Source organism: Halichoeres trimaculatus, unplaced genomic scaffold, assembly GCF_033239565.1.
Source record: "Halichoeres trimaculatus isolate MK-OKI-2021-1 unplaced genomic scaffold, fHalTri1.1 fHalTri1_scaffold_12, whole genome shotgun sequence".
NCBI lineage: Eukaryota > Metazoa > Chordata > Actinopteri > Labriformes > Labridae > Halichoeres > Halichoeres trimaculatus.
The window spans coordinates 6,826,137-6,839,066 of NW_027437190.1; the positions used below are offsets into that span (position 1 = coordinate 6,826,137).

Below are 12,930 nucleotides of genomic sequence, written 5' to 3' on the forward strand. Positions count from 1 at the left end.
CTGATACAGAGCTAAGAGCCCCATGTGCCTCATTACTTAGGAGTGGTTTTAAGTAAGACGGTGCCTTCCTCTTTTATTGAATTGAAACAACCTGATTAATCCCACCAGAGGAAATCATAAAAACATCTTCATCCCTCCGCCTGTAATGTGAGCTGTATCAAAGATTATTATCCTTCTGCAAACAGCCATAAAACTCCTGAGAAAACTACCGGTGTGGATTTAAAGCACAATGCCAACACCATTGAAACAGCTTTGGTTTCAGTTACCATGGCAATGGGATGTACGATGAGGAATGTGATGGAGAAAATAAAGTTCATTAGCTGTACACACATCACATAAAGGACACTGTGCCTTTCCACCTGTGTGTTAGTGCCATCGCTTGGTTTTTATCTGTTAGCTCTGGTCTGTCCTAATGATTTCAAAACCAGAGAGTGAGGTTTATGTTCAGTGGTTCACACAGACGTGTGTGTTTGCTCTTCTCCAGTCAAACTCTGTCTCTGTCTTTGTACTCAGTCAGAGGGTCAACAAGGAGGGGTTTGTTACATCATTTAATAACATTAAACAGGCCATATGACACACTTTTTTTGACTCACTCATAAAATAACACAGATTACACTTAATTCTTTGGACTAATTTTTAGCAAAATACGACTCTACCAGTATCATGAAAATACGAGTAACCTGCATGGATGATGTGATTGCTGGTAAAAAAGACCTTCATTTTGTTTTTCAAGTGTCTTATAGCAAAGGTTAATGTTAATGTTCCATTTATACTCAGAAGTCGGACTTTTATGAGACCTGAGTGGGAACGCCCAACTGGAACGCCCCCTGAGGTCGGAATTTGGGTGTACCGCTACCAATTTTCTGGCCGATCACCAACCTTTAAAAAACCTGACCTGTGATACCAATTTTTATTTTTTAATTTTTATAACTGACAGCATTTACCTTAAATGTTCCAATCTTTTTTTCATTAAAACTCATTGAACAATACCTGTGAAAAAATAAATCTTTACATTTAAACTTAAACAACCAATAAAGTGTCCTGAGGTTTAGATCTAAGAGTAAAAAGCAACAATGGCTGGCTGTCAGACCTTCCTTGAGTTCTATAAGATCAGTTTCATATGTAAGGATGGGCCGATCCCTGATAACCGATCACCGATCCCTCAAAATTAAGGAAATGGACACTGATCGATCAGTGCATGTCCAGTCGGAATTTCGGAGCTGGAGCACCCACACCAATTCCCAGCAGGAAATCCCAACTTCAGGGGTAAACAGTTATTAAACTCCTTTTATGTTCTTTTTATTTTAGAATTTCCAATTGGTGTTTATTGCAATTAATCAGCCGTATACATACATATATATATATATATATATATATATATATATATATCCCTGCTCTCTGCTTGAAAGTGAGGTAATCAGTGGAATCAGCTGGTGAAGTTCTTGGTTGGAAGGAAAACCTGCAGCCTCTTGGCCCTCTGTGGCACGAGTTTGACATCCCTGGTCTAGGTGGCCAGTGTGCCGTCTGGCAGGGCTTTAAAGCTGAAGGTCCCATTTAAAACACTGTCTTTACTCATTTCTGCTTGTCAACACCAATGTTGTGTTAGTGCTGCATGGATTCCTGATTTCCCAACCTATGGGGTGGGCCAAGGGTCATACACAGAAATGTGTGCATTAACTGTGCGTTAAATAAATAAACAAAAATCAGAGTGGTGTTAGGAAAAATTAGAGTTAACACATAATTATCACCAATTTTGACAGCCCTACTTTGAACTGAACATTTTTTAGGTTAAATTCAGACTGTAGCCAGCTTATTCACCATTAATCGCACAAGTAGAACACTCATAGATTAGCCCATAATGTGTTCATGTTTGTGGTTGTTTGTTTGTTCCTTCGGCAATTCATTTGATGCATCTCATATTGCACCTCACATTTTCTTTATTTTTTGTTGCTGAATAGCCGGTCACTATGAAAAATCCCATGGTTCTTTCTTTCTTTCTTTCTTTCTTTCTTTCTTTCTTTCTTTCTTTCTTTCTTTCTTTCTTTCTTTCTTTCTTCCTTTCTTTCTTTCTTTTGCATGTAATGAATGGATTAAGAAGTTTTCCCACAGTGTCAACAGGAACTGCTCTCTAAAGAAATCAGTTTTATCTGATGTGATGACTCTGGCTACACAACAAGGTCAAAAGTAGAGGCTGAAACTTGCTGTGTATACTGAAGCACACTTACAATGAGATCAGACACAGTGGTTGGTTTGGTCTGTGTTTAAACACCCATCAGTAATCAGGGCTTAACACCCAGTGCCCAGATTGTGCGCTGTTTGACCAGCAACATGTGGTCAGACGGCCTCATTCACTCCACTCCATATGCTTCAGACCTTTTAAACAGGTGATGTATGACTGCCAGAGGAAAGCGTCACCCTGTAGGGATCACTCAGAAATCTGGCTTCCTGTTATTCCTTTTTCCTTCCAGAATATAACTTTTTCTCCCATCGTGCTGCAGGGAAATTATTATCCCCAACATCTGTCCATTATCGCTGTTATAAGACATATTTATGAGATATAGAGCCGCGGCAGTCTGTTTGTTTGGCTGACACCACCAGTGAAGAGAACAAACTGTTTGTTTTTACCCCCTCATGCACACGTCTTACAGCCTGCATGCTGTTCAAACTCCAGCCAGTGGAATGTGTCAAAGCTGTTAGCAATCTTTAATGATTTTTTTTCCCCTACTCATAGCACAGTTATATTATAAACAACACCTGTCTGACGGTATATATTTTAGGATTTATTTGTCTGAGAGAGACAAGGGAGCTGTTGAATTGAGGGACGTTGGGTGAGAATGAGCGTCTAAGGCTAACAGAGACAGATGGTGCGTGGAGCGGAGGTAAAGAAGGGAGGAAGCAGGAGGCGGAGGAGGAGGAAGCAGGGAGTGAAGCGTGGAGGAGAGGAAAGGAGAAGCATAAAAGAAGACATTAGTAATCTCCCCAGCTGTTTGTGTGAACAGAGCTGCTGTGCCGGCTCTCGTTCCCTCTCTTTGTGTCCGTCTATCAGCACCTCTTATCTTATTGACAAAGCATGCGGTGTCCTGAAAGCTGGGCCCGGGCCCAAAGCCAGCCCGCTAAGCCTGAGAGGAGCACAGAGTCATTGATACGGGGGGATTATCTCTTATTATGGTCATGCTTCACTTTGCACCCAACCCAGCCCACATCACAGGACTGGCACTGCTGGCAAACACACACACACTCACAGAAACCCACAACACAGCTTTGCTTGCTGGGTTGGTGTGTGTTTGGGCTATCTCACACATCAGACAGACTCTGGGATAGGTCTTATCAGCAGGTAAAAGACGCCATGGACTGCAGGGGCTCATCCGTCCTCCACTTTATTTTCCACTGACAGGAGGAGCCATATGTGATGTTCAAGAAGTCTGACAAGCCGCTGTACGGGAACGACCGCTTCGAGGGCTACTGCATCGACCTGCTGAGGGAGCTGTCCAACATCCTGGGCTTCACGTACGAGGTCCGCCTGGTGGAGGACGGGAGATACGGCGCTCAGGATGAGAACACGGGCCAGTGGAACGGCATGGTGAAGGAGCTAATGGACCACGTGAGTCTTATAATTTCATTTTTAAACCAGCTTTGATAACTGCAGGATCACTCCAGCTGAGTCATAGTTCTACCTAAAGATTCCATTACACGTGTTACGTACAGGCTATAAATGATCAAGAGAGTTGGGTTTGCTAGAGATCTGGTTGGCCACTCCAGATGCTATCCTATGTCCTTAACTATGACTGATTGATCATTTCCTTAAATAATATTTTTTTTATGATTTCAAACTTTCAGCTTTAATCAAATATCTTCTTTTTGTGCTGTCTTAGAGTTAAGATTAGAAATCTCAAATGATTTCCAAAGAGCTGTTTCTTTTAAAGATTAAAAAAAAAGAAACAGGGATGTTATGATTAAAAAAATAAAATAAATAGATATTGAGATAGGGTCTGCTCCTCCATCTTGGCTCAGTGCCAGCAGCAGCACACACACCCACAACCTCCGACCATGACTATGTGAGTACACTCACGAGCCCAGCAACCACCTGTTGCATCACGTTTCTACATGGGAGAGACCTGAGAGCTGTGCACCTGATGATGGCATGTTAGCACAAGCTAACCACGGTTATTTGACACATAGATGATTAGCAAAAAGCGAACTTGTGTCGCTCTTCATCCTGTGCTGCTCTCCAAGAGCCTGGAAGTGAGTGAAAGTTGAGCCAAGCTTCACCCTCATTGACTAAAAAGCTGTTTCTGTTTGCTGTTTTGTTTCACTTTGGTTGAATTTTTCTGTCTCCCTACAACATCCACCAATGAGCTGCTTGTGCACTGGGCTCGCTGTGTTTGGTTGAGGTAGCCACACTTACTTTCCACCCAGAAACGTGCCCATACAACCAGAACAGCAACATACAGGCAGTGGAGGGGGTTGAGGCAGACACAGACACTGACACACATGTACAGAGGAAACAACTGAGCAGGATTATTCCTGTAAAAGTTGACATTTTATTTTTTCTGGAAAATCCCTCAGAATCTTCCGCTAAACTTGTTTCAAGGCACTTTGGAAAGACAGAAAACATTACATCTTTTATGTGTTATTCAATTATAAGTCCACCCCATTGGTGGGACAAAACTTCACCTGGTTCATACCCCTCAAACTTTAGAGAGGGTTTTGTGTGATGGTTTACTTTAAATGTTGAGAGCAGGTTTTTTCTTTTTAATTTAAAACCAGTGACTTTTTCAACTTTTTCACTAGTGACGTATAGAGACAAATAGATTGCAATGACTGCAACATGGTTCCTGCTACTATATCAGGCTCAGATTGCTATTTGATGTATCTGAGAACACGGCAGAAAGAATAGAGCTGTGTGTTCAAGAGGAAGGGGATGTTAATCAAAGACAGTTACATCTTTCTTTAAACTCACCAAAATATGTCACTGTTTCATCTCAATAGGATCACTGGTGGCTCTTGTCTACCATGGGCACTCACCCCCATTGTCATTTATGTGATCCAAAAGGTAACACATAAAAGCAACTTAGGGTGTGGTCATACGATCAATTTGTACCAAGCCAAAGCATGCTTCACCTGTAAAGTCCAGTTTGTTTGGGCAGTGTGACCACAAGTTTACCTTACTCAGGCACAGTACACTTCTCTGCCTCGGCATACATTAGACAGGTGTGCTTTGGCACGGTACACTTAATACTAAACAATTTCTAAACAATAACTGGGGTGTTAAAGGGCTGTGTTGGACCAAACTGACTTAACATGAGCCAAAAAGTCACCAAAGTCCTATCAATGATCTCCATGTTCTCTATTGTGCTGACTCTGCTGAGACCATGATTTGTAAGCAGATGCTTCACAATGATGTAGGAGGGCCATGTGTGTGCCTGGTTCACATTGGAGCAGTCATGTGACCCCGGGTTGTACTGGCCAGCTGGGAAAGCATTGCAGGGGATTGCAATTGTGCTTGAGTACGCCACGATCCTGCTGGCCAGTGTGACAGCCCCCTCACTGCTTTACTGAGTCAAATTCCCAAATTTTAGTGAATGGGTTTCAGGTTTTCTAAACACTCAGCCTAAAATGTATTCCGAAGTGACTTACTCAAAAAAAACCCTCAAAAAGCTGAGGTCCATGCAGCATAAAATAACCTCTTGACCCCTAGAGAGTGCTCCATTTCTTGCACGTGTTCTTGTTCATGTGTATACTACTTTGGCTCCCAGTGTGTCTGTGTCGGGCTGTTTAAGCCATTTAGTCTTAGCCAGGTCATGCTAACGGAGGGAAGATTTTCAAACCTCTACATATTCATATGTTGTGGAAATCCCTGAATATTTTGGGTAAACTGATCAAAATGGTCCGTTTTAAAAATGGCGCAAGATCTCACTGAGACTTCCTGTCACGATGACATCATAACTAAAACCCCTAACTTGGTCATGACGTATTAAATGGGTGGGCCTCAAACACTAAGGTCTAACCATAGCTTTGTCCCCTGACAGGTCTCAAGAGTGCTGGCCTATCAGAGGGAAGGGGGTTTGTGGAGCTGGTAGTCTTAAAGAGACAGCAACCAAAACAAAGTATTTCCTAAAACACAAGTGAGAAGAAAAAAAGGATTTTTTTTTTTTTTTTTTTAGCTGAATTATGCTAGACACTACAGAGACACCTGAGACATAGTAAAGCCTTAAAGGAGCACAATACCCCCTCTTTAAATTAATTTACCTAAATTAAAGAAGGTTGTGTGGCTTGAGGTCATATTCAAACTCAGATGCAACATTTTTAAATTGCCATCACATTTGGATGGGCAAATATGTTCAAATTTTATTTTACCAGTACAAACATGGGTCATCACCCAGGCACAGACTTCATTTGGTCTTGGTTTGAGGTTCAGATAATAAGAAGAATAGTCTCTCACTTTGACTCCTGAACAGAGTGAGACGGTACTAAGAAGAGAGAGCCAAGCACGAGCTTGTTCTGAAAGTACAGTGATGCGAGGATAGCATAGATTCTGCAGTGACTTGTTTCCCCTACAGAGCTTATTAAAAACACACACACACAATCTGCTCACAGTGAAGATCATTACACCCAACAAAGACACACTCAGGATAAACTGCATGAGCAGAAAAAGATCTGCTCTGTTTGGTCGATTTCTGACCCTGTTAGAGGGAGCGCCCACGAGGGGTCAAGCCTCTTTCAGACCGGCTTCTGTCTCTGCTCTTGATCAGAACTGTGATTGGCTGTTGTGACAGATAGTCTGGTCCTTTCATGGGTGAAGGGCCCCGTCCCCTGCGACATGATGTTCAGCATGGATCTGCCCCACTTCCTGGCTTGACTGAGACAGATGGTGATTGCAGCAGACAGGCCCTCAGAAGGCAGGGGAATGTGCACTCACCGAGAATGAAGTTCAGTTTGAGGGAGAAATGCTGAATTAAAGCGAGCACGTTGGAAACATCCAGTCACAGAAATCTCCCAAAGTTATCTCTGGTGCGCGCTGAGTGGAGTAAACACATCCTGATGTATTTTAGTCGTATGGGGGCTGCTTTAGAGAAGATGGGAGAAATTCAGAGATGGCTGATATCAGCAAAAATTTTCATGTACCACAACTGTGAGCAGCAGGCTCAGTCATTTTATCCTTGAGTGATGTATGGCAACCTTCATGAGACAAAAAGGATATATATTTGAGAAATGAAGTACTTGACCTTGCTGCGAATGTTTAGCATTTATAGTCGCGGTGCTGCCTGAGATTTATTAACTGTCAACAGCACGACACTGTTTTCAGCCCAGATATGGTAACATGACTTTCCTGTGCAGGCTCTGTCCCCTTCCTCTATACCTCTAATGCATATACCTCTCATATGAGCATAACTCCTCAGCATACCAAGAAAGAATTATTACCGTGTTTCATAAATAACTCCAAAGATGGTAAAAATGTTATGTGGTCAGCCTGGCTCTGGAGTATTTCCAAACTGTTGTATATATATATATATATATAAGATATTGTGGTTTGTAAAAGGCAGTCAAAAAGCAATAAAGACCTTTATACCAAAGCCTTATAGGGTTGTGGGTTGTTAGGTTCTTGCAGTAAAATCAGATTATAGAGATTAAGATTTGCAACCAGACAGCACTATTAGGGAAAGTCCCCAAAAGCACATCCAACTACATTTTGTTGCTGCCAATCCTTTAAAGCGTCTGTCTTTTAGTAGAGAATGGAGAGTGGTTAAAGAGGGGGTATTGTGCTTGTTTCGGTTTTAAAATTGTCCCTCTGGCTTTACTCTTTACAACTAAAATAAATCCTTATTTTTCTCACTCTGGTGTTTTAGGAAACCCTAATTTCAGCCTCTGTCTGGAACACTTCATTTTAGCTGCCGTCTCTTTAAGGCCCCCAGCTCTACAAACCCCCTTCCCTCTGATTGGTCAGCCCTCTGAAAAGCCTATTGGAGGCAGATCTTTGCGTCTGAGGCCCGTCCCTCCAATGTCTCATGGTCCTAGTAGTAGATCCTCATATGATGACCTCATCATTCAGCAAGTCTTGTGAAAATCTCGTGAAGATCTTGTGAGGCTGTTTTTAGAGGGATTTTTACGACATGTGAATATGTAGCAGTTTGAAAATTTGTACACATTTAGTGTGAACATCCAGCATTGTTACTTTATATCTTTGTTTAAGATATGGGAAAGCAGAACACTCCCTCTTTAATGAACATAAATGGTGGTCAAGAAGCCCTCTTCAAAGCCAGCTGACTCCATCTACAAAAACAGTCAATTTGCCCTAGCTTTGGTTGATTGTTCAATAAAAGGTTTTTGTGGTATCTATCTATTTGTGTGCTTATTTAAATTTCTATTGTTCCATTAGATTTTTTTTCTTTTTAACTTTTACCTAATCTTTACTGTGCAAAAGTTTAAAAACAAAACAAATTCTGGATGACAAAGTGAGGGAAAGTGTAGGGATATGAATAAAAAATAGGAATGCAAATTTTACTTTCAGACAGCTTCGAGGGCAGCAGAGTCCACTGAAACCATCAGGAAACAACGCCCTTGAGGCCTTGTTGTGCAGGGTAAAAATGACTGGTTTTGCAATGGAATGTGGTAGCTTTGACCACAACAATATAACAGCTATTTCTGTTCAATATGGAATTCTTTAAAAATGTGGTTATTCTTGACAAGAATTCTCTTCAAGAAACTTTCTTTTCACACAAACCACAATCACAAACCAGTCAGTGTGCAAAAAAAAAGTCCTTTTAATAATTGAACTTTGATGGGACTTTTCATCTTCAGCCATTACGGCCTGTTTCACTGATGAAAACAGGGCCAAAGTTATCAAGATTTTGTCATGTACAGGGTGCAGTTTATCAAAATGAATAAATGAAAATAAATCTGACAAAGAAACTAAAAAAGAAAAGAGGATAGACCCCATAACATTTCAAACCGTTGAACATTTATCGTCAGTGCTAACTAAAAATAACTGAAACATTTAATGTTCTTTGATGGCCACACCTGAGTGTGGGTGATAGCCTAATTAAGTTCCAGGACCACGGATAAAAGCCGATCACGCCAACATGGCAGAGGATTTATGGCAAACCGACGGCTCAATCAGACTGTAAAACCTAACATCAAACCTGATCAATTGAGATTTCACGTTATGTCAAAATAATTCAGCTAATTAGAGTAAGTCACCCTTCTTTAATCCACATCTCTGTGAAGTTCTGAAAAGGGAACGAAGGCAAATATGGCCCATTAACAGCGATGAAGAGAAGACTGTTAAGTGTAGGGACGTTCCCTCTGTTGTGCTCACCTGTGAGGATGTGATTCATGGCTCTAAATCCATGTTCACACAGATGCTAGCGGAATTCCAAGATTGCTGACAGTTTGGGTCAGGTAAAGGTTAGTGCCATCAATATAGGATATGTGTAACCCCCCCCCCCCCCCCCCCCAAATTCATTCAGCAGAAGTAGGGCAGTAAACAGTAAACACTAGAGGAGGGGTTGATCCCAACCACCACCCAACAAATCACCCCCTGGTTGTACGTACTGGAAGGAGATGACCTTTCCTCTTGAACAATTTAGAATGCATATTTTTGTTTTTGACTAAATTGTACCTTCAAACAATCATAGGCAGAGGTACAATGCATGACATCATTTCATCTGCCCCAACGAAAAGCCCTGTTTCCTTCAAGTGGTTCAGCTGTGTTCGACATGCATTTTGTGGTGTTTCCTTTGACTAAAAACTAGAACAGGTCCTCAAATTACTGACCCCTGCCATCCCACTATTTGGGGGGGGGGGGGTCTGTTGATTGGTCAAAAGAATCGTCACTTACCATGCGACAGTGGCGGCTGCATTTCTCCTTGTGGCCAGCAGTCTTCTCTGAAACAAAGATTGGTTGTTTTTTGTATCAAAGAGCCACATGCCAATCACAAAGAAGACAGGTTGCTGGATGTCTTCAGTTGTTCCTCTTTGTTTACTGTGTCGAGTTTTTCTTCTTTGTTGGATTTATTTGTGGGGTACATAATGCGCTGCTATGCATCACATTATTATGTGGCTGACATGGCTACAGAGGCCTGGCTTATATGCGGCCTACCATGAAGGGCACGGTTGGCTGTGGAAACGCTAACAGGATCATATTTTACTGATCAGACCCGTACCAAACTAAACTGATCCATACCGGACCACTTGGTGGAAACCAGGCTACGGGGTTGTCTTAGACTGAAAGAAGCTAAGGACAACTTTTTAAGAACAGTCATGGTAAAAACTGTACTTCAGTCAGCGGTTTGTCTAAATTAGTAAAACTGTCTTTCAGTCTGTAGAAAGCTTAACTAGTTTTAAGAGTCAAATCGTCTTTGGTCGACCTTCTGAGGTGTGGTATGAAGCTGAAGCTGAAGCACACAGCCTCTCCTCGAAGGAGAAAACGGGTAAAAGAACTAAACAGATGCTTTGATTTAGCTTCAGGAGAGAGAAAGGTGAGTTCTGCTGTGGGAGTGTGTGTGTGTGAAGGGTAGGGCTTTAAATTTCTTGCTAAGTGCGTTGGGACAGATTCTGTAGTGTGTAAAGACCCTGTTTTCTTAATTTGATTGCCTCTAAATGCTTCCTGTGCCTGTGACTTATAGCCTATCTCTCTTTCCTTTTATGTTTCCTGTTGACAGAGAGCTGATCTGGCAGTGGCTCCCCTCGCCATCACCTACGTGCGCGAGAAGGTTATCGACTTCTCCAAGCCCTTCATGACGCTGGGTATAAGTATACTGTACCGCAAGCCCAACGGGACCAACCCTGGGGTCTTCTCCTTCCTCAACCCCCTCTCGCCTGATATCTGGATGTATATTCTGCTGGCTTACTTGGGTGTCAGTTGTGTGCTGTTTGTCATAGCCAGGTAACATGTCGCTTCCAGTGATCACAGCTTCACACACAGTCAGACACATCGCTCAGCCTAACCTCAGCTAACTAACCACAGGCTAATCTCCCTAATTGCAGGAAGTGTGTCCTGACCACACTGACTGGACGTAGTGAAAGCTAATCAATGGTCATCTATCAGAGCTCAGGCTCAGTGCTGTATGTCCTCATGCAGTGTTATGTGAATACTTGCTTACTTTATCCATTATACATGTAAAAAGCTACTTCTTTTTGCTCTGTTGATATTTTGTTTTGAAGTTGCACGCCTGCTAGGTTCCTCCAGGCCTGCTTATTCCCACATCTGTAGCAGTAAACAAACCACAGGAGACTCAGACACACACAGGAGCACAGATCTTACGTAGACAGAGCAGTTTCAGGCCTTTTCAACCGTTTGAGGGTTGTGTGTATTTGTCTGAGAGAGTGGCAGAAAGATTGTGCTCTTGCAGATGTGCGTGTGTGTATGTGTGGGATGCGTCAAGCTCGATGTGAACACTGCTGCCCTCCTCTCCCACCTTTCCCTCACTGTCCCCAGTGTCTCCGAGTTCATGCTGTCTTTTCTTTTCTCCTGTTTTCTTCCCCTTGCTTCAAACAAAACCATGACTCAGAGATAAAGCTGGCACGGAGTCCTCATTATAAGCAGAAAGTTATACAGACTTGAAAGTACAGTAAGTGTTACATTAGGGTTTGGAGTCAGATGTATTTGCAGTCCTCATTATTTCAGCACAGGATGCTCCTTTGTTTTGACTTTGGTGTCCATTACAGCTGAGGACCTTTAAATAAAGCCCAGTATGTCTGTCCAGACGACTTTGCTATGCCTGGATTCAAATGCACAGGAACCACAGGCAGTTTTTCCCTCATTTAGGCGTATTTTCTATCGTCACCTTGAATTTCTTTCTCCCATCTGAGCCGAAGTTTTCTCATGAATGGGCCTGTGACCTATAATTTCAGGTCTTTCACTGCAGTTAATCGCTGCCACCAAAGTTCAAATGGCTTTAGACTTGTTCGGAGCAGCTGAGCCCAGTGAGGAGAGTACAACAGAGTTTAAGTAATTCCCTCCACAGATGCTTGTTGTAAGCGTTTCTGCAGACGAACACGGCTGATGTATCGCTCTCTGTGGGGGGTCAGGGGTGTGTGAGAAGTCAGGGAGCTGATTTTTAGAAGAAAGCTACAATGAAATTTAGGATTTACACCATCATTTTAGTTGAAAGTTTAGTAGTCATCACAAATATGTGATCAACATTAAGGAATAAGACAATGTTAGTCATTACATTTGGTACTCAAGAGTGGCTAATAAAATGTAATAACTTCTAACAAAACTGATCACTAAAATACCGTAATTAGCTGAATGAAACTTTTTTCCTCCCATAATACACTTTGAAAAAAAAAATCTTCATTTTTGGACATTATTCACTCCTTTCTAAGATGATGCCACATACCTTTAAAAGAAGTGTGCCCTCATGCCAGCAGCTGCCCACCACACAAAACTACAGCGCTAAGCTGGCAGCACAAGATTGACCAACAACTGAGAGGGAGTTGTGACATGTTTTCTAAGAAATCACCAGTGACTGCAGTATATACAGTACACAACTGCTAAACATCAAAGAAGCATGGAGTCATTGAGTGTGAAATCTCATGCTGACAAGCTGACAAGGATTATCCTTGAACACAAGCATGAGTCAGGTAAAGGATTGAAGATATGGTGCCCCACACTGGCAGATCTATGATCCACTGAACAAGATACAAAATCAAAAATCAAAATCAAAAAAGTTTTTTTTTCCTTTCTTTCTTGATTGATAGCTGTATAATGTAAATTGAGTTTATACAATCATTTTATTTATTATTATTTTTTTACCTTTTTTACTTTTTATAACACCTTTTTACAAATTAAATGAAGTTCAAAGTACTTTGAGGTGAACAAATATACATATCTATCTATCTATCTATCTATCTATCTATCTATATATATATATATATATATATATATATATATATATAATTAACGGCAAAAAGACAAAAAAATAATAA

General features: G+C 41.5%; 1 protein-coding gene across 2 annotated transcripts in view; it reads left to right on the forward strand.

Moving 5' to 3' along the window:
* Positions 1-12,930, forward strand: part of grik2 (glutamate receptor, ionotropic, kainate 2) — a 425,745-nt gene that overhangs the window by 305,550 nt on the left and 107,265 nt on the right. For both annotated transcript variants that reach the window (XM_074682842.1, XM_074682843.1), the window contains exons 11-12: positions 3,395-3,601; positions 10,662-10,885. In XM_074682842.1, coding sequence (XP_074538943.1) covers positions 3,395-3,601; positions 10,662-10,885 — 431 coding nt within the window. The remainder of the gene's footprint in view (positions 1-3,394; positions 3,602-10,661; positions 10,886-12,930) is intronic.